This window comes from Leuresthes tenuis, unplaced genomic scaffold, assembly GCF_036924035.1.
Source record: "Leuresthes tenuis unplaced genomic scaffold, fLeuTen1.0.hap1 SCAF_10, whole genome shotgun sequence".
Lineage (NCBI taxonomy): Eukaryota > Metazoa > Chordata > Actinopteri > Atheriniformes > Atherinopsidae > Leuresthes > Leuresthes tenuis.
Genome location: NW_027325364.1, coordinates 18,078,083 through 18,098,895, shown reverse-complemented (window position 1 = coordinate 18,098,895; position 20,813 = coordinate 18,078,083). Strand labels below are relative to the sequence as shown.

Genomic DNA, 20,813 nt, shown 5'->3' with positions numbered 1-20,813 from the left:
CACGTCAGTCGAATGAAGATTAGCCTGTAGATACTCCAGGAACAGTGAAGTTTTAGATCGTGTTTCAGCCGAACAAATTTACTAAACGGACCGCATCTCACGTTGGGGTCAAATGTTATGAGGATGTGCACGTAGCGTCGTCAAAATGTCAAATTTCTCCAGATCTGCTCAGGTAATTGCTGTACATTTATTTAGCCGAACTTTTGTTTTTAAGGCACAGTTTTTACGTATGTACGTGTGATGTGGCTAATGTGTTAGCTAACGAAGTAGCCACAACATGTGTGATTTTATTAGAATAACGGTTAGCTAACGAACTAGCAACGCTCCGTCAGTCGTTAGGAGAACGATAATCGAGTGTGTAATAAACTGTTAACAACAACAACAATACACGGCGTGTCAAGCATTATAAACCTAAAACCGGTCCCGATACAAGTTACACGTTGACCTCTCTGAGCTATCATATCTGTCAGATGAATTCAACCCGAAGAACTGTTTTGGGGATATTTTGGAGCCAAGTAGTTACAACAGATCATTTTTTAAAGATGGAAATATATTATTTATTGGATTTGAATAAATCTATCAAGTAGTTACCTCCAGTCGTCATTTTCTCTTGTTGCTATATGTGAAAGCGAGTCAGCATGCATTATGTTAGCACCATGGCCAACTACACCAGCCAGCTTTTAACGTTATTACCTATACTTGTAGTTTCCTACAACTAAGTGTTGAAACTACACGTCTCCCACGAAAATATATCAGTCACTTCAAGTGCAGCCTATCATTTGTTCTTTACAGTGGGATGGTCATTGGGTTGTTTCATTATTAAGACTACTCTTTTCTTTTTCTTCCCTCAGCAATGGGCGACATTCGCCCGTTCCTGGTTCCTCATCGATGCCAGGATGCAGCCGCCTGGCAAGATCGCAACTATGTGTTCTGTTAGATTACAGGGGAAACACAAGCCTATCTACCATGCATTGAGTGAGTAAGGGCTCCACATGGATCACAGGACGTGCATAATAAGCCACAACTGTAACTGTAACGCCTTTCTGACTTAACATAAGCCTTACACTACATATAACCCGCTGTTTTCCCGGTTTGGTAAACACAACCCACAATCCTTTTAATTTATGGTTGTTTTTCTATGAAACGGCCACACGGTGGCAGCAGAGGACAACATTTCTCATTATTACTCCTTCAAGTTGAACGCTGGGAATCCGAGATGTATATTTAAAGATCAATCTTTGTTTCTTTTTCTAAAAAAATCTCATTCTTAGAAAATACCTTTTCAAAAATGTTCATTGTATTTCAATCTGTAGAAACTTCCCCGTAAAGATGGTTGTGGCAAATCAAGGTGACAAATCTAGCAGCAGCTTGAACACAAAGTGCATATCTGTCCCATAAAATGCTACATATGAGGATGCACTATTTGATTTTCAGTTTCTTAATGGAAACAAGAGACATCTTTCTTGTCTCATCTCTAACATAACACCTCTAAAATCATCAAACATGAGAAATTCCAATGATCTCCTTTAGAGTAAATTTGATTTTAAAAAGTGAAAACGCTTAGATATATATATATAAAGCAGACCTCTGCACTGTGCTCACAGGTGACTGTGGAGACCACGTGGTGGTAATAAACTCCAGACACATTGCTTTCTCTGGGAATAAGTGGGAGCAGAAAGTCTACTCGTCACACACGCAGTAAGTGTATGATGCTACCTGCTAATTTCTGTCTCTGTTTTTGCTTGCACTTTGTCTTTCATCTTCAGTGTCTTTGAACCATTGTTCCAAGAAAAACAAAACAAAACAAAAAAATAAATGCATCGTGTACAATGTCCTCCGTAATGTTTGGGACAAAGTCACACTCTTCTTTGAGCTCCCACTCTGCTCCTCAGTGTGAAGTTCTAAATTAAACAATTCAGACGTGATTATACTGCAGATTCCAGACTTTAATTTGAAGTAATTTTCATACATTTCAGTTCCACCGTGTAGAAATTACAGCACTTTTTATACACAGTCCCTTCATTTCAGGGCGCTGTGATGTCTGCGAGAATTGGCTTCCCACGTGTTTGATTACATAGCCGTGCTTATCGCTTCATTAATGGTGGGATAAGATACCTAGACTTGCTTCTTTAACATGATGGAGGACACTGTACAAAATGATTAGCAGAGGTTGATGTTTCTTTAAAATGTCCATCTCCAGTTGTGTGGTGCTTTAAAGGGGCACGCAGTAAAGTTTGCATTCGGTGATTGGATATTCCTGAGCTGTACGAAAAGGATTAAAATGCTAATGTGTTTCTGTTGTTTAAAAGAAAACAATCATTTAGATCCAATCTTGTTCTCTGTAAAACTGACACCACTTTGTCTTTTTCCAAAGGTACCCGGGTGGATTTAAACAAGTCACAGCTACGCAGCTTCATCTAAAGGACCCAAAAGCTGTAAGCTGTGTTACCACACTCTGTTAACCTTTTTGGTGTCAGCAGCGTCGCTGCTCCATAACCTGCACCACATGTTTTCCTCATTCATTATTTATGATTTAAGACCCCGCACACAGAGATTAGTACACATTTAGTGTGTGCCCACCCGCAGAGCAGAGGAGGCGTTTCCTGGTTTGACACTCATCCCTTTCTTCATACGTGTTTGAATATTAATGACTCTTGCAGAGAAGTGGGATTAAGTGGCAGTGGATTTGCGCTGCTGAAGGTAGTGTTTGCTGTCAGTTTAAGGATAATTCCTGAGATTTTGGTTTTGCTGCATATTCATGGTTCCACGGTTCGACTCTTTGCTGGTTTAAGAGAAGTGTTGAGCTCAGCATGACATTAAGATTGATAGTTACCCACAGAGCTTGATGGTATAAACTAACTAAGCCAGCTAGAAATGGAACCCTGTGTTACTACGTTTATTTATTTATTTTACAAAAGGGAGAGTAAAACCACTCGAGCCAGTTGTTAAACCTCTCTGTTTTTACTTGTATTACTGTCCAGAGACTCAACACCAACACATCAGTGAACCATACCTTTCCCCCCCATTCTAAACTTGGGAAATGTAGTCAAACAATCAAACTGTGTATTCTGCACTTGAAACCAATCCCCAGCAAATCACGTAATTTATCCTGTCATAGTGCTGTTTTATTTTGAAAATAAATAAAACGGTGTTAGGAACCGTTTTATAAGGCGCTTCTATGGATTTGTGACCTGTTTTTTAATGAGGGGCATTGAGGCCTACAGACAAGATGAGACAGTCGGGAGCTATTCAGACAAGGGCTCGAAAAAACGAGAAATCTATATTACAACACTGGCTTTATTTGTCAAACTGAAGTAACACGGAGAGTCTTTGTGTTTTTCAGGTTGTTGATTGGCATTTCACTCCGGCAGAGTAGAGCTAGGTTTGCTTTTACCTCAGATAAAAGGCACGGTACACTTAATCCTGACATGCAGTGCGCTTAGATTTCCTTGTTTAATGTTAAATCAGGTTATTGTTGTAAATTCATATCGATGTTTGACTGATCCCAACTAAACAACATTTAAAAGTCTCTCAGAGCACCTCAGGGGCTGCTCCTCTAAATGCTGATCTGCACAAAAAAAACAACAAGCCTGTTCAGAATCATTTAACATTCAGCTGCAGCAACACAAGAAGAGCCAGCCAGCCAGCCAGATTTGGTATTTGTTTTCCCACATGCATCTAGTGTAAGCTAATAACAGAACCGTGAAGCTGGGTTTGTAGTGTGGGAATCGGGTAAATGAGTTGTTCTGGTCTCCAGTCTGCTGTTGACAGTTCCAGGAGAGACATTTACTCTGCTGTTGGCTCTGCTGCTGAGGCAGGTCTCACGTCAGTCTGGTGATTTAGTTAAAGGGAAGTTTGGTGGGTTGGTGAGCGAAGGCGGGAGAGTGGAACTGAACTGAGGGAATGGCTTGTCAGCATGGCCTCTCTTCAACATCTCTCTCTAGTAACTCTGTCCAAGTTGTGTCAGTTGCCTCAAGCCGCAAAACATGGCTGCATTTTAGTGGCAAATACAAGAAGAACATGGAGTAAGTGTGTAAAGGTGGTTATTGACTTTATTTTCTGAGAATAAACTAACTGACTGCATGTCGTGCTTTTCATTCTGTCTCTTCTCTCCAGATTGTGAAGTTGGCGGTTTATGGCATGTTGCCCCGAAATCTGCACCGGCGCACAATGATGCAGCGATTACACATCTTTCCTGAAGATGTAAGTCCCGCTTCAAAAAAAAAAAAAAAAAGAAAAAAAGTCACTTTTTGAGAGAATATATTTGGTTGTCTGAAGTAACTACCAACTCAAAAATTCACAAAGCACAGCCCTGGCATTTTGCTTTGGGCCGTACGTGTGCAGAGCGAACTGGTGTCACTTTATAATCTTATTGCCGTTCCTTAATGTTTTACTATTTGGAAGGTAGAATTTCTGATTTTGCCTTTGTCATTGAATGCACCGGTGGCTGCTGTTACAAGAACGAAAATAGGTGAAATATTTCCCAAATACGCAACAGTTCTTAACATTAGCTGCTGAAAACCTAAACATAACACAGAGGTTGAACTGCAGATGAGGAAAGTATGAGTATTTTTAGAATAAACTCAAAGTAAGAGGCAGACCCTGAAGAAGAGGGGGACAGAATGGAGTCAAGTGGGTCAAATCAACGTCCCAAATATGATGTGGAAAAAAGGGCATAATGTCTCCTTTAATGTTACCGTTTCACCTTTGTTGTTCATATCGGCTAATAGAAGATATTTCTAAACACGATTGTCCCCTTTGAGAAAGCAGAGTCTACTTAAAGCTGTTTTTTTACTGCATTAACTGTGCGTTTCTCCGTGTAAACTGAAAAGATCCCCGGCCAGCTTTAGTAAGCTTTGCTTCACTTTGCTCTCACTGCTCTCATGGCTTTGTTTTTATCTTTTTTTTTATTGTTGAAGCTGCTTAGCTAAAAATCCCAAAAGCTGGAAGCTACCTGACCAAAATCAGAAAACAGATACCTCCCTCAGGAGGTGGTGTCGACCACAACTGTTTTACAAGTTGATATCGCTTTACAACACGGCTTTAAACACGGCTTTAAACACACACATTTAAGTATTCTGTGACCAACAGTTTTCCTCTCAGTTGTTAAAGGGAGCCAAACCTGTTGATTTGAAAGTAAACACAGCGATTCTGTTACTGACACAGTAACTTGATTTAATTCTTTATTTTTCCCTCCGCAGTTCACCACTGGTGCTTCAGAGCATTTTAATTGGTTCAGTATTACGTCATAACAACCAGAACGTCTCACCACAGCTTCTGAGATGGATTTAAACATAAGGAAGTGCTTGGCAGGGTGTTAATTCATACAAGTGTCCAAATATTGACTGATGTAATAACCATCACTGTGAGAACACCGTCATTAATTCCAAGCATTTGTCACAGCAGATCAGATCTTTATGTTTTGACATAACACATGACTTTGCTGTGTTAGAGTTTAGAGGAGAGATGGCTATCAGGTTTTTATTTTGCTTTGATGCTGATAGGATATTTTATGCTGAATTAAGTGTGAAGTATGCTTCCTGGATTGATTGGGAATCAGCTTCCTGAGCATGTGAATGTCTGCAGTGTTCTCTGCAACTGAGAAAACTGTTGTACCGTTGCTTTCAGTACTTTTTGAAAGTCACCCCCCACCCCTCCAAAATTGCTGTTTTTGTCTAATCGTCTGAACTTTTGACTTGTCCTTAAACGAAGCTGTTGGCCAAAATCCAGCAGCAATGAATGTGAATGAGATCCTTAACACTAAAAAGTGACAGACCCTGCCGCTCCCTCTCTGGCCTCTGAGGAGAATATCTGAATTAAATGAGGCTTATTTATTTATTTATTTTCAATATATTTGCCTTTTTATTTGCGTGTCCTCATCCTGTTTCCTTTCTTTTGAGCTCTGTTTTCTGCCTAAAATGTCATCAATGTCTCGTACGTTCGCCTCCATTTAGGAGCTGCCAGATGACGTTCGAGCCAACCTGACAGAGGAACTTCTTCAGCCCAGAAAGATTCCCAGAAAACTCAGCGAATACAGCCAGGAGGAGATTGATGCCTTCCCCAGGCTGTGGACTCCGTATGTACACACACAGGCATTCTTTTAGTGTTTAGAACAAAAATCCTTTTCCTTTGAGGAACTTTGTCCCAATAATGAAACACACTTGAATATTTTTGTGTGTTGTGTTGATGAGCCAGAGGAATGTGTGCTCTGCTTTTTGACATGTTGTGATTCTTTGGATCACTTGTTTCTGTGTACTGAAACACGCCACCGAGCCAAACATTTGGATTGTGCACTGTTATGAAGACGTATTTAGAAATCATTAGCAGCGATTTAATTCAAGCTGTAGACGTTCACAGGTGAGGGGCATTAGATGGTGTGTCTCTGCTCGGGAGCCAGTGCAGTAAAATAAGTGTGGATGAATGGTTTGGACTGGCTCACTGCCTCATGCTGCTGAGCGCTTGTTAGCAGATGACAGTTCAGGCTCTCTTACAGACGCAGCTCCGTATTGTTTTGTCTTACTAAGCAACAGATGCCTAAATGAATTCATATCAGAAAGCAGGCCAAAGCCCCCTTTTTTTCAAGCCAATTTGACTTGGACACTTTCCCCTCATGTTGAGAATATTGTGATGCAATATTTGAACTGTAACCACAAACACATGTGAGTGTGGAGTTCATGATCGCCAGCCCTTGTTCACATAAATGTGGGTATTTGACAGGGAGGCAAACAGATCAACACAAGTCCCACAGCTAACTGTGTACAGAGTGCAGGTGGTACCCACTTATTTTCCAAAGCTCCTTTATTGTACACAATCTCTGACAGCTTTAACAGGTCATCTCTTTCCAGATGTCTCAATGTTCAGGCGAAGCGTCTCACCCAGAGACAACAGAAAATGTTCTTGTTATTTTACAGCAAACACCTCTTGTTTTCAGTGATGTTCCACCAAATTCAGGTCAGATTCGGTCTCATCCAATGTCCTGATGGCACACAAAGGACAAACAGGCGCACAGTCTGATGTGGAAAGCCAAAAAACCCCAGATACCCTCCACACAACAGCAGGGTAACACAAGTCTGTAAATATCCTCACCCTGACGACCGGCGTTTTAAACAAATAATAAATGCAAGGAGCCAGAAACCTTTGGATGTGGATCATGGGTGCAAACGTGTAGAAAGCTCTGGGTTTGCACGGGTGGATAGGAGCTGTCACTTCATACAAAAACCAGCTGTTGGCCGGATGGCCACTTAGTTCGGGAGTTTGCTACATAAATATGAGCTGTAGTCTCTCATCTAACTCGGTTTGAGTGCCATTTGAGCTGTACAGACAAACTGTGAAGTAAACGAAGGCCACTGCACATGGTAACACTGAACCAGAAAGCAGAAATTATCAAATGTCACAAAGACACATGGGAGAGTCAGCTCAGTCCTTTTCTCTTACTGGATTTACAAGGTCTCTGCAGCGCGTGTGAGAGAGAGAGAAAGCATCTGTTAGTGGTTATAATCATATTCATGGCTTTTCTGACTCAAGTATTTTCAGGTTGGAGATTAGACTGACACTGTGACCCGCAGTTTGCTGGCATGATAATGTCATGCTGCTGCATTTCTAAGCTCTCACCTGCAGTAAACCTCATTCTTACGGGTTAGCAGAGAGCATTCTCTCTTCAGCTGCTCAGCAGTAGCCTTTGCATCCATTGATCCACCAACACATCCATTTATTTGTCCATCGTCCAGATGTCTGCTCTGGTCAGGGTCACTGCTCTCCATGGGAACAGTTCCTCAGCCAGGCAGTAGACTCAAAAGCTTAGATTCTCAAGGTTGTAAATATTTCACACATGAACTAAACTGCTGCTTGACCTGAGAATTATTGACTCAGACTTAGAACAGCACGGGTGGCATGAATGCTATTTATAGCATTGTGTTCAATACGGAGAATGCAACTAACCTTTTTTTATTTAGACTTTTGTTGCATGTTAAATTCCCTCTCCGTCTCACATCGGTTGCTGCATGGGTTACTGTTTTGCTTGGATTCACCTGAGTTTTCTGGTGTCTGCATCTGATTTCACAATACAGTGGAGGTGAACAGAGACCTTACTGCATGTGAGACATAACTTATTCTGAGACATCAGCAATAGGTGCAGAAACTACAGAAACAGCTTTTCACATTTCGATACACTACAAACAAAATATCATTTAGTGCTACTCAAGCCCCTCAAACACACGGTTAGTTATTACAAGAGGAAACCTAATTTTGGTGGAGTGACACTTTTATAAAAAACTATTTAAACAATATAAGCCATATTTGGCCTGAATAGCTTAGATTTTGTGTAATATATATATAAAAAAATGGAGTCAATATTAAGGTCTCAATGCATCCGTTCTGTTAGTGCTGTGTGTGCATCTCATATGTACAACATGTCTTTCCTGCATTCAGCATGGCTGTCAGTGTGTGTGCAAAGTGATAAATGAGCCTCTCCTTATTGTTTACTGGTTCTGTCTCGTCAGCCAATCAGCTCGTGTGTTGAGTCTGGTTGTTGTGCAGCTGTCAAGGTCAAACTAATCCTGGCTTATTTAAGACCAGTGCCTCAGCCTAGTTAAAATTCACTCTTGCTCTGCCTTACTCATTTTACTGATCAAATGTGTGTGTAGGTGTGTGTGTGTCAGGGGGCGCTAAGGTTGAGGTCACAGAGGGCGATTCAATCGTTACCCTTTATTAAACACATAATTAATATTCTCTCAGAAGATCGCTGGAGCAGAGGCGAGAGAGGATTATTAGATATGTGCCTCCACCACTCCTTTACAATACACACAAAGCGCCCAGACATACAACATAAACGTGCTGCTGTGGTTGATAGCAGCAACCATTACATACACTTTTTTCTGCTTTGCATCGCAACCAATACAGCATGCTCTGATAAGATCTGTCTGCTGCGAATGTTAGCTGGAAATTAAAGGAAAAAAGATTAGATCAGCATAGTTTTCTTATCCGTCACTTTTTTAATCCATGTTTTTCCCTCTAAAATGGACTTTTATTCCTCCCAGTAACAATGTGTTGTCCTGTGTTTTCTCCACAGACCTGAAGACTACAAGATGAAATGAAATCAAAGCTGCCCAACAGGACTAAAGTTGAAAGTCTTTGTTTGATTTGTTTTAAATATTGAATACTGTCAGCAACAGTTTCCTCGTTATTCTTATAATACTTACAAATCTTTGGCCAAACAAGCTTTAATGAGAGTTGGACAAAAACAAACAATGAAACAGCTTTTATGCTCTTTTGGAACTTCACTCAAGTTCAGTTTTTCCTCCAAAACTGGCATCAAGGCTCGACTGGACTTTGAGCAGCAGATCATAATGGAGATGCCAACAGCATCAACACAAACTCCATCCCTTTCTCTGTGTGCGGTTAAAGACAGAAGCTCTCTGTCGGTTGTCTTGGGCCTGACGCCACCGCGGCAGACCTGAATTATCCAGGAACAGCTTGAGATTTCACCATGTGGCTCAGCTCTGATCAGAGAAAATCCGATTCTGTGGCTTTTTGTCTGATTAAACGAGCATGAAACGATCAGATCTGGCCCGTGAAAATGACATCTGTTAGAACTGGTCCTGCTTTTTAGAGGTTTCGCTGTGGAACCAATTGTGTTACTATGACAACATAAGTGTGCTGCAAATGTTAACTTTAATCAGGACTTGTGTTCTCATTGTGTTTCCATAGATTTGTCAGCGCATAAATCAGTCCTGTTTCAGTGAATGTTAAAATAGGCTGATAAACATTTAATGAACCTGCTCTTGTCAAGACACATTTTCACATAAATGTTGTAAAATCTGCTTATTTAACCTTTCTCTAGTAAAGAAATGACCTAAGAACAATGTTTTTGTCTCATTACAGGTTTATTGATCATAAAAGAAAGCAAAACAGAAAATAAATAAGTTCATATGGAACAGAAGGGTGTGGTAGCGTAACACATTACTTATAAAAGCTGTTTGCACTCAACAGTTTAAATCTAGACCTGGGCCCGCTCACTGTGAATATTCCAGTTTGCCAGAAGGGGAACAGTTTTCACTTCGGTCCTTTCTGATTTAATATTTTTGGATTTTCAGTAGTAACCATCTTTAGGTCTCAGCAAGAGGTCAGAGCTAGGTTTGTGAGCAGCTACCTCACATCTTCCACAGTGAGTGGGCCCAAATCTGCATGAGAAAAGTGAAACACGGGCGCCAACACGAGACACAAATAACACACATTAGTTCTTTAGTTTTGGTATGAAAACCCAAAACAAATCTTTGTGAGAAGAGAATGACACTTTGCAGTAGATGTAATAGTTGTCAATTTGTAAATGAAAACACAACTGTTTAAAAAGTAACTGTTGTGTTTGGTTTTCCATTTCATGTTAGAGGATTAGCTTAATAGTTAATACACCTTTTAGTTTGGCAATTAAGCTAATTGTTCAGCCAAAAACCCAACCCAACACAATACTGTACGAAGAATTCAGTTTACAAGTCTTTTACACACTGCTCGGGTGCAGGGGAATCAAAATTCGTCATTATAAAAAGCCTGTACAAATGCTGCCTGCTGATCCTCGATGACTCGAACTGTGAAACACTCCAAAACAAGAAATGTGTGTCCAGTTACACACTTGTTGGTCGGCTCAAAGGAGACATGCAAATGTGGGGTTTAGTCCAGAAATCAGCTTTAAGATGGGAAGGAACAGGTATTATCGTTACAACATAGATCAGGCACTTTTCGGACCATCCTTTTACAAAGATATCATACAGAGCTATTTACATAGTTTTTTTTTTCTTCTGGTAGAGACGCAGGGAGAGGGGGGGGGCTTCTCACCGGTTTCAGATGGGCGGTGATATATATGTGCGTGTCGGTGTCAGATTTGTTGTGTGCGTGTGCGTGTTGTGGCTTGTAGGGCTCAAGCACTTAAGGTGAGTCCGTCCTTCCTCTTAAGTCCTTCCTCGTTCTCATCCATGATACCTCCTGGCGACACCTGGTGACCTCAGCTCCACATCTTCAGAGTGGCTTGGGTGGTAACCATGGCGACCGTGAGCCAACTGAGAGGGCTGTTGTGGGTAGTACGAAGGGTAACCACGATTATAGGGATCGCGCTCTTCTTCCTCCTCCTCCTCCTCCTCCTCTCCTTGGTTCGTGTTGTAAGCCACTGCAGCAGGGTTGTGCGGCTGTCTGTATGGTGGATTGTAGGGCTGGTAGCCGCCGTGAGGCAGGGGTTGGACTGAAGCAGTGGGAATATTTAGGGTCAGTTGGAATTTGTGCTTCTGGATTGGAGGGAGGTTAAATCCAGTTGTGGGACAACAGGCATGATAGATACCACCACCACTTAAAAGCAACATGTAGGTAGTGTGTTATAAAAAGCTGTAGGGCCTTTGGACAGAGGCACAGCAGAAATGTGCGGCATGCCGACTGAGATCCTGCTTTGCATCAGGTTTTAATGATTTTCAGCATTTAACATGTCTCATTACACTGCTGATGAAATTAGTTCTGAGACTGCACACAGCCAGATTTGGGACAAGAAGGATGAATCAAAGTGCTTTAAGCAAGAACATTATTTTAAAATCCCAATATATTTGGGGTAAAATTACATTTTTTTTAAATTATTTTAGAGAATGAGATGCACAGGTAGCTGAAGCCACATCTTTCAAAGCCGATTGATCTGACTTTGAAAGATGTGATTAGCTTTGATGAGATTTGAACATGAAGCAGGGGAAGAGTAGGCTGCTGCAGTAAAACAAAGTACATGATTAATTGTTGCCAAATGGAAATGTGATCAGTGGTGGCAATAGTCACAGCAGCATTAAGGGATCGTTCTTTTTTTTTAAATTTTCTTTGAGTGATAACAACCAGTTTAAGAAACCTGTTTGAATCAAGGAATTCATCTGAGAGTAGATAAGTGTTTAACCTCTATTATTCAGGAGTCACATGGAATTAGACTAAAAATCTGTGGTAGACGATGTTTTCAAAAAGTGTCACTTGACACTGATGAGGGCACAAATTTGTGTTAACAGACTATATTAGGGAAGCCTACCTTGCTTTTAAATAGCAGCACCTCCAGAAAAGGTGAAAAAAAATAATTTGCAACAAAAATTAAGTGTATGTTTAAAGAATCATTTTTAAACTTCAAGGAACCAAATTCTGAAAAGCCCCTGCGGCAAGTTTTAAAGGTTGAAGAGTTTCAGTAGTGCTTATCCATCCTGGTAAAATTCGGCTGCCTTGAGGGAATGACTTTCAAACATTTTTTTTCCAGGGCATGGAGGAGGGCGAGCTCAGGGGAAGGAGGAGAGGAAGATGGTTGGAAAGTGCCCCTCAGTAATCATTTCCATAGTCCCGTTGAACTTCAGATTAGAAGGAGGAGAAGATGAAGGAAGGGGAACAAAGGGAGGAGAGAAAAAGTTAAAGGGAAGATGTTACCTCATATCTAGATGAAAACCCAGTGACACCAAAGATTTTTAACATCAAACAAACAACCTTGACATTAATATTAAATGTTTGGAGGAATGTAAAATGTGTCAGATCTCTATTTTTCCCTTTCCGTTCACAAGAAAGTTAAATAAAGATTTGTAACACAGAAAACAGCATAAGGACAACATGCGTTGGGACACAGTGAAAGGACACATTTGTTGCAATTACACACTAAGGTGACATTTAACACGCAGTGTTAAATACTCTCTCAGTGGTGTATTCAGAAAGAAAGGAGGGCATTAGGCAGTACTTACCATTATATATATATATATATATATATATATATATATATATATACTCTTTTCATTTATTTACCTGCATGTAATTCTATAATACACTTTGCAAAACTGATTCATAATATATCATAATTATACAACATCTTAAACAGAAATTTTTTTTTTTAGAAAGACTTCCCCAAACCTTTCCACCAGTCTGACATGTGTTTAGGGTCACTGTCCTGCAGGAACACTCCATAGTTATATTATATCCAAGTTCTGTGGTTATCCTGAAGAATTCTGGGACAATTCAATTTCATTATTCCATCCATTTTGTGCAACCAACCAGCTCGACTGGCAGTTCAACAGCCCCAGGAAGCTCATGGCAGTTCTCTGCCTTGATGGTTCCTGGGTTGCTCCCAACCAAGAAGCCAATTTCTTGTAGTTATTTAGAAATCGCTCCAAGAGACGTCCCTGATGTATAAATCTACAATCCTTTTTCACAGATCTGCACTGAGCTCCTTGGACTTACTGTGTTGGTCAGTCTATTGAGTGCTGTCAAAAATACAAATTTCTATGTTGGCAGAGATCATTTACTGCTGTCAGTCATGATCAGACACAGGAAGTCAAGAGACCTTTGCAGCTCAAGTCAGTGGTTCTACTGACAGGAAGACAGAATGAATCAATTATCCATGTGGGTGTACTTCCGCTTATTCTGTTTCTGTAATTATTTCACTGAAATAAATTCAGAAGACCATTAAATGTTTGGTTTTTTCCTTTTCCTTTTTCCTGCCTTTTTTAAAAAGATGTTTGTTATACATTCAGTCTGCCCAAGACAGAATGGTTCAAAGAAATAACAAAAAGCCCAATTCTTGGGCTTGTTTAAGATGAACTTCCTTTACCTCACACAGAATCAATGATTCTGCTAAAATCCAGTAACTAACCTGTTATGTGGTAAACTTACTGTTTGCATAGCTTGCTGCAAACAGAAAAAAAAAACCCAGCTGCTCTGGCTTTGAGCTGGAGGAGTAAATACTACCAAACTGAATCACAAGCATGAAGAAAATAGTTATGTTTAAGGTAAAAATTTAGCTGCTGTGAAATAAATAAATAAATAGATAAAAATCCTGTACTTATTAACTGCAGTTTTTCTTTGAAGTGGTCTGAAAGGCTGCATTTCATGCTTCCATGGCTGGGAAAAGCAGACAGGATTCTTAAATACAAAAAAAAGGGAAACATTCAGAGTTGAATCCACTGGTAAATCGGGTTTGATCGGTGAAGTAATGTCTCATCCATCGGCTACTTTTAGCAGATGTGTCAGCAGGGCAATTTGTCAGAAGCCGCTAAATGTACGGTAACCGAGCTGATGTGACCCACAACAATGAACTCTGCAGAACCCTTCAAGATTCTCATTAGTATAAATATTCAAAGATCATCAGTGTGTGTGTACCTCAGTGTGTGTAACAGCATATTTTATTAGATCTCAATACAGACAAATGGCTGTGGCCCGTCACCTCTTTAATCCATCAGAGTGGGCATGAATGCATAAACTTCCCAGTGGAACGACAATAAAAGTCACATCACTCTCCAATTTTCTGAGAGCTTTACAAGAACAATAACAGCCTGACGTTGCTGTGAAAATAACATAACAGAAAATGACTGATATGACAATAAAAGTTGAATATGTGTATCTAGAAAACCATATAATTGTATCCTAATTCTTGTGTAGTCAAATGTTTAAAGTCTACTAGAATGAGGAAAAAAAAAGACTGAATTTAAATTATTATTGTTCTGAAACAAAAAGGCCAAATCAGGACAAATAGGGCCAAGTAAACCACAGCGAATGCTTTGGTAAGGTCTGCAGAGTTTGTGTTTTCACTACGCTCACGAAAATATTCCAGTGAAAATATTATTTTGGCTTCAGTTGCCAGATCTGCCTGACCTGCTGTGTACACTGTGTGCATGTGCTGCTGTGTTCATTTTTCTGCAGCACTGGTTCCAAATGTTTTATTCTGTCTAAAACCTTTGATAAATATGATCATTAAAAACATTTTTTCCCACTAATTTTTGTCGTGTGAAAAAGATTATCACAGTTCTCTTTCTTTTGTCTTATCACTTGAGTCAATCTATTCTCTTGATATTTTCCACCCAATCAATGCTATTATAACTGTTTATGACACATTCTAACATGATTGTAAGCAGTATAACTCCTTCTGTGGGCTCCTAAAGAAGAGATGTCTTAATATTCATACATTAAACTGTCACCACGGTAACCTCTGTTTAGTGTGTTACAACATAATGTATGTGGTCTGCTTATAAATGCTGAATAAAGCAGTTGATATGAGGCATTACCAATTTTTAGAGAACAGCTGAATAATATTTACCTCCAACGTTGTACCCCAAACACGAGTTTTGGTCACAGTATCCTGGGGAGCCGGCTGGTCCTGCGGCTCCAGGATTTCCCGGCCTGCCTACTGTTCCTGTGTTACCAGGACGACCAGGTGGGCCCTGGCTGCCTGTCCTTCCTTCACCTGGCAGGCCTGATGATGGAGGAAAAGGTTTGTGTTAAAAGGCGGGTTGGAACCCAATATCATTTGACATTAGGCTGAATGACTCCAGCTGTGTGACACCTGGTAAACGTGGATAAAAAAATATTTTAAACAAGTGAGGAATATAAGCTGAAAATGCACCATCCAGGCTACATCCTGTCACAGTAATATCAGCCCTTCAATCTCTTAAATCCTCTTCTCTGTGGCTGGAACAACAGGACATAAAATATTAGGAGGCTGCAAACGTTTGGAGCTGATAGTGAATGTCCTGAGGGCAGGAGCAGGAATAACCAGAGGCTTCTGTTTTATGTTTTGACAAGAGAATTTGCTCCACTAGGACTCAGTTCAGCAGTCAGCAAAAAAAATTAATCAATATTTTGATGGGAGCTTCTTTTTCCAAGTGCCAGAATTATCACCCCACAGATATTCAATAAAAGCACAATGAATAAAGCCTTTCTTTTCAAATATTGACTCTTTGCTGTTATCTGATCATAGAAAAGTTTCAGGGGAGTTCTGCCGGCTCGTTCTATGAGTATTGATATACAGAAATCCCAACACTTACATATTTTCATAACACAAACCTCAAATTCCACACAGCCCTCAGGAAGATCAATACAGAGAATTATGTTCATGGCCTAAAATGTCTGCTTGCATTTCTCACACAGATATTCAATAGAAGGTGAAGTAAATTCAAAACGCATTCAATCTGTGTTCTTTCGGTTAATTGAAAAACTTAACACAAATTGTAGGTGTGCTGAAGATCTTAAAATGACATTTGAGACTTGGGGCTCAAATACAAAACCAGAAAATGCAGACAGTGAAATCTGCCCCCTCAGAACTGTGCTGCATCTTACCAGGAGGACCAGGCGGTCCTCGAGGTCCCTGACTTCCAATCCCTGGACTCCCCCTTTCTCCTTTTTCTCCTGATGGACCTGGAAACAAAGTTTAAAGAGACTCGCATTAGGTGAAAAGCTCTTCTCATTTTTGCCTTTTTTGGTGCCCACTCAGCTGCGCAAGGGTTTTATTAAGGCTTCATAGTGTTAAGAAGTGGCTCGAGTACAGGAGTGATGCAAGACTTGGGAAATATTTCGTAATGCACTTCTAATCCAATCCTTATCTCAGAGCAATACTGTTTAGTTTCACCACAACATATATTTGACAGCCAAAAAACATTTAATACATTTGTAAAATCACAATATATTGCACAACTGATTTAAAGCCTTTTACAATTTTGTCAACTTTTCAGAGGGTTTCACATAAATGTGTGGAAGTTACACACAAAAAGTCCCAAAATATTAATACAGAAGTGTAGTTTTCTCCTCACCAATCATTAATTATTTTATGGGCCAGTCCTCATATTCATCTTGTGATCCCCTCTAAATGATTCAAGCCATTTCAAGTAGTCAAAACTGAAGCATCAATGTTTATCTTTAATGAATCCAACTCGGCTGTAAACACTTAGAGTTTGCAGGTCTTTACTTTTGCATGTATTGGTACGTTTGCCTTCATAAAGCGTTTTCCAATCGATTGCAGATCTTTATATCAGCAGTACACTGCTATTTATCGTTGTAAGTGTACTGAATGAAAGGATGCCTGAATGGTGAGGCTGATGAAATATACGATAACCTCAGAGTCTGCTCTCTGCTTCAGTTCAATAAGGCAGCTGTTTGAATGACCTCAGGGAATATCTTTCATACAACCTAATATTAGAGAAACACATTAAACTCTGATGCGCACATTTTCTGTACAGCTGCCTTTATGATAGTCTTAACTGTGTACAGTGAGGCTGAGGAGAAGACATTTTACACAAACTCCAAAGAAAAAAAGCAGCAGTGATTGTCTCTCTATGAATGATAAATGATATGTCTGTCGCAGCCTTTATTCCCGTTTCTGGTATCCTTGCATTTATATCTTTTAGCCAAACATATAATATTTGTCTGACTCTGGTTTCACTTCAGCCTATAAAACATTAATGCAATGTATATGTGTGTGGTGGACCAGTGGCTACAGATCATAAATCCCACTTGGGAGAATCAAAGGTTTGAACTGCTGAGAAAAATTCATCAACACTGAACAATTCTGACTGACTTTCAGCTGCTCTCAGCTCTCCTTGCCCTTTGTGAGTGTGTGTGGGGGCTCATCCGGTACAAAGTCATTCAGTGTGAGTTACGTGTTTAAGTGATGAAGAAGGAGCCTCATAAAGGCTGTTTGTCCTCTAAAGGCGTTGTGGAAGAGGAATGACCTCATGGATATTGAAGTTACTGTCCTCTGGCCTGCACTGTGGGCTTATGTGGCGAGTGTGGGAGCCGGCCAGACCGCAAGATACAGCAGGAAGGCCAACACGTCAACTCAAACAATAGACAATTTCTTGATTAATTGTGTCTCTCTTTTCTGTCCCATTGTAATGTTTGTTAACATAAAAGTGCATCATTTTACAGACTGGAATGTTTGATGCAGTGTAGACTGAAGGAGCCCAGCCCATTGTGAAACTCAGACAGAAGCAGCGCCACCAGAAATAACAGCAACATGTGTTTTTACTGTTCCTTCGGTTTCGTCACCGTGCTCAAGTAAAAATCACGCTGTTTACTTTGGCATGTTGACTCCAATATCGATGACATGTTTATGTAAAAAAATATCTATGTTGAGACTAAATAAACACTGAGCTCAGCAAAAATACATATGATAAGTAAATAATTATTTTGACAGGCTTTTTTCATCCAATGAACACTCATGAGCACAATCCTGTCTTTGTCTCGTCTCACCTCTGTCACCCGGTCGGCCATTCTGGCCATTGGTACCGGGGAATCCCGGTCTACCAGGAGGGCCTTGCTCTCCCTGTGGACCAGGGGGCCCTCTCCTACCCGGCTCTCCGGGTGGTCCGGGTACTGTTCGGAGTGATACTGATGATTGTAAGGGGATCTGGTTCAAGATGGAGTTATACCGGGACAAATGACCTGCAAGAAGAGGACAAAAATACTTAACAGTATTTTTAGCCTTTTGAGAATTTTTAAAACATATTTCAGTTTGACGTTTTAAAGACAAAAGATATTAACAAAAGTTAAGGCAGTGAAGCTCAGCTCAGACATTTTCTGCAAAGAAGCAAATGTTTTACATGTTTTTTTACTTATACAGGCTTGCATGCATGGGTAAAAATCCCTGATTACTCACTCTGGATGAGCTGTTCACACACTTGCCGTGCGATAGCTCTCACCGCAGCTTGGGACTGCACATCGCCCTGAAGAGCGGAGACAGTGCTCAGAATCTTATAGCAGACAGACCATTCACTTACAAACTTGTGGTTGACAAATTGGTAGGCAGGTGTTTAATAAACACTCGCCACCTTTATTTCAACACTGATGCTGTTTCATTTATTTTGGCCAAAAATTAGAAGAAACTTAAGCATGGCAGTGTAGAGTAAAAATTCAAAATACACTTTAGATTTGGGTTTATCTTTGTTGACTTGTATAAAACAAAGTGAGATTCAGGACTTCACACTAAACAAAATAATCACTGTCTGTCTGGTTAACTCGCAAGTGGGCCACTTCAGTGAGGAGAAAATCCTGTCATGTACTTTTTCAGAGACTTTCATGTTGGGTGTTAGAAATGAAATGAACCGTAGCAGGGTAGAAATGTCCCCAGCAGTTGATTAAATGTAGCAGGAACAGGAATTACAGGTTTGATTCAAGTTGGCAAGTGGCATGTCTCTCAAGCCCTCGGCAGTGATGGCCTCGCTACTGTGTCAGCAAAAAATAGTCTGCCCTGCTGCAAATGTAAACCATTAACACTGATTTGATTTGGTTTGCTCTAAATGAGGTTGAGGGAGTGGAAGAGAAATAAAGTGTATGTTTGTGCAAAAGGCAAATGGGAAAAAGTGACTGTGTTCTGGAGAGTAATGGGATTTCTTCAAAACAAGGGTGTGAAGCATAAGTTAGTAATTGTGAGTTTTACTTGAGCAAAATAACAGAATTTCCACCACAGAATGGAGCAGTAAAACTCGATTTGCTCCAACAGCGGCTCAAGCGTGCACATGAAGAAACTTACTCTTTCTCCCTTATCGCCTTTGGTACCAGCAGGACCCTGGAACATGAAAGCACAAGAGAAGAATAAACACTCGAAAAGTACATGTCCCTCTGAAGCAGCCATGCTATTAGCTTCTCTCTCAACGCTCAGGGAAATCACTCGCCATCTCTCCTTCTTCATGTCATGTCATCTCATCTTTCCTTCTCTTGTCTTCCAGAATTACTAAAAACAATAACAAAGTGCATCCAGATTCTTTGTATACAGCATAAGCACCCAAACAAAGCCTTACGTTAGAAAGCGGACAAACAGAGAGTGACTGTGAGTGATCTGTGCTTTGGATGAACTTGCTTTTTGCTATTGCAAACACTATAAACCAAGGGGATGCATAGCCTGTGCATATCAGAGTGTAACGCAGTGTAATCCAGAGACATATAAAAGGCAAATATTTCCTGCCCACAGAACCATGTGCTGATATGATAAATATCAGCTGTAACAACTTTACTCAAAAGCTAGAACAGATTTTGAATAACGGTTTGTTTATCTTGGGGAAACATGCCCTTGATCACCGACTGACTGGCTGTGTTCGTATACGAAGGTGGCTGATGGGCAGAGAGGGATACATTTGTGTGTAAGGCCTGGGATATTATATGCATATTATACTGCTGATGACAGAAGGTCCTTGCCAACAACTGACACAGACGCTGAATTGAAGTGCGGGCCTCAACAATAAAAGTCTGGTCCTGGACCTCTTTTGCATATGTGTCTGAATCCCACAAGTCTTCCTGGGCACATAAATGTCTGCTATCTTGTCAGAGAGACGTGGAAAAACCAAGTCAAATGATGGAGCTAAAGTGGATTGAAGGGACATGACTGTCTCTACTAAAAGTCTGATTTGATGTATTATTCAATCAAAACTGTCCTATTATGCCAAGCACATGAGTTTATTCAATCCAAGAAGACCCCCCCCTCCTTTTTTTTTCTTTTTTCATAACCGACAAACATAATAAGCATACTTGTCATCAAGTAAACAAGAAAAAAAGAAATAGAAATTTAAATAAAAAAAAAAAAGAATAAAAACCTTAGGTGGCTGAATAACTGGAAGCCACATTTCAGAGACAGTGTTAGGTCCAGGTCACCCACACACACACACACACACACAACATCAACAAGAGCTTTAACAACCTGGAGGACTTGTTCAAATATGTACACCTGTTGACAACCATGCTGAGTTCTTCCTAAGATGTGGGTCATACAAACAGTGAACCAAATCTTTCTCTTGGCTGTTATGTTAATCTCCAGGGTTCTTGAATACTGATCTTGACAGATGTAGCACAACATCTCCAGGTGCACGGTATTATTTCTAAAACTGAATAGTTTGGATTTTGTATCAGGTGCCAAGGTCAGGAATTTAAGGATAATATTATCAATGGGAATCTATTTTGCAGCTTTACATGTTATTGAGCCTTAAAAAGGTATAAACCAACTGTTTGATTAAATTCTCAGTACATTCAGACAGATGTGTGGGTCTATATCACAAAATTGGGCAGGGCACATTTCT

The 20,813-nt window shown here is 40.2% G+C and overlaps 2 protein-coding genes across 3 annotated transcripts in view; one reads left to right on the top strand and one right to left on the bottom strand.

Moving 5' to 3' along the window:
- Positions 1-68: 68 nt before the first annotated feature.
- On the top strand, positions 69-9,862 carry mrpl13 (mitochondrial ribosomal protein L13). Its single transcript, XM_072394595.1, has 7 exons — positions 69-172; positions 852-975; positions 1,605-1,698; positions 2,375-2,435; positions 4,117-4,203; positions 5,955-6,076; positions 9,068-9,862. The coding sequence occupies exons 1-7, from the start codon at positions 146-148 to the stop codon at positions 9,090-9,092; spliced, it is 540 nt and encodes a 179-aa protein (XP_072250696.1). The 5' UTR covers positions 69-145; the 3' UTR covers positions 9,093-9,862.
- The window catches only part of LOC140316670 (collagen alpha-1(XIV) chain-like), a 122,149-nt gene continuing 111,196 nt past the window's right edge, over positions 9,861-20,813 (bottom strand). Inside the window, exons 49-54 of one of the 2 annotated variants that reach the window (XM_072394591.1) lie at positions 19,277-19,312; positions 18,404-18,470; positions 17,998-18,189; positions 16,090-16,167; positions 15,071-15,226; positions 9,861-11,227 (exon numbers count right to left, since the gene is read on the bottom strand). In XM_072394591.1, coding sequence (XP_072250692.1) covers positions 10,959-11,227; positions 15,071-15,226; positions 16,090-16,167; positions 17,998-18,189; positions 18,404-18,470; positions 19,277-19,312 — 798 coding nt within the window. In that variant the 3' untranslated portion in view covers positions 9,861-10,958. Of the gene's footprint in view, positions 11,228-11,342; positions 12,345-15,070; positions 15,227-16,089; positions 16,168-17,997; positions 18,190-18,403; positions 18,471-19,276; positions 19,313-20,813 lie in introns of those variants that run through there. The other variant, XM_072394592.1, reaches the window with a different exon arrangement.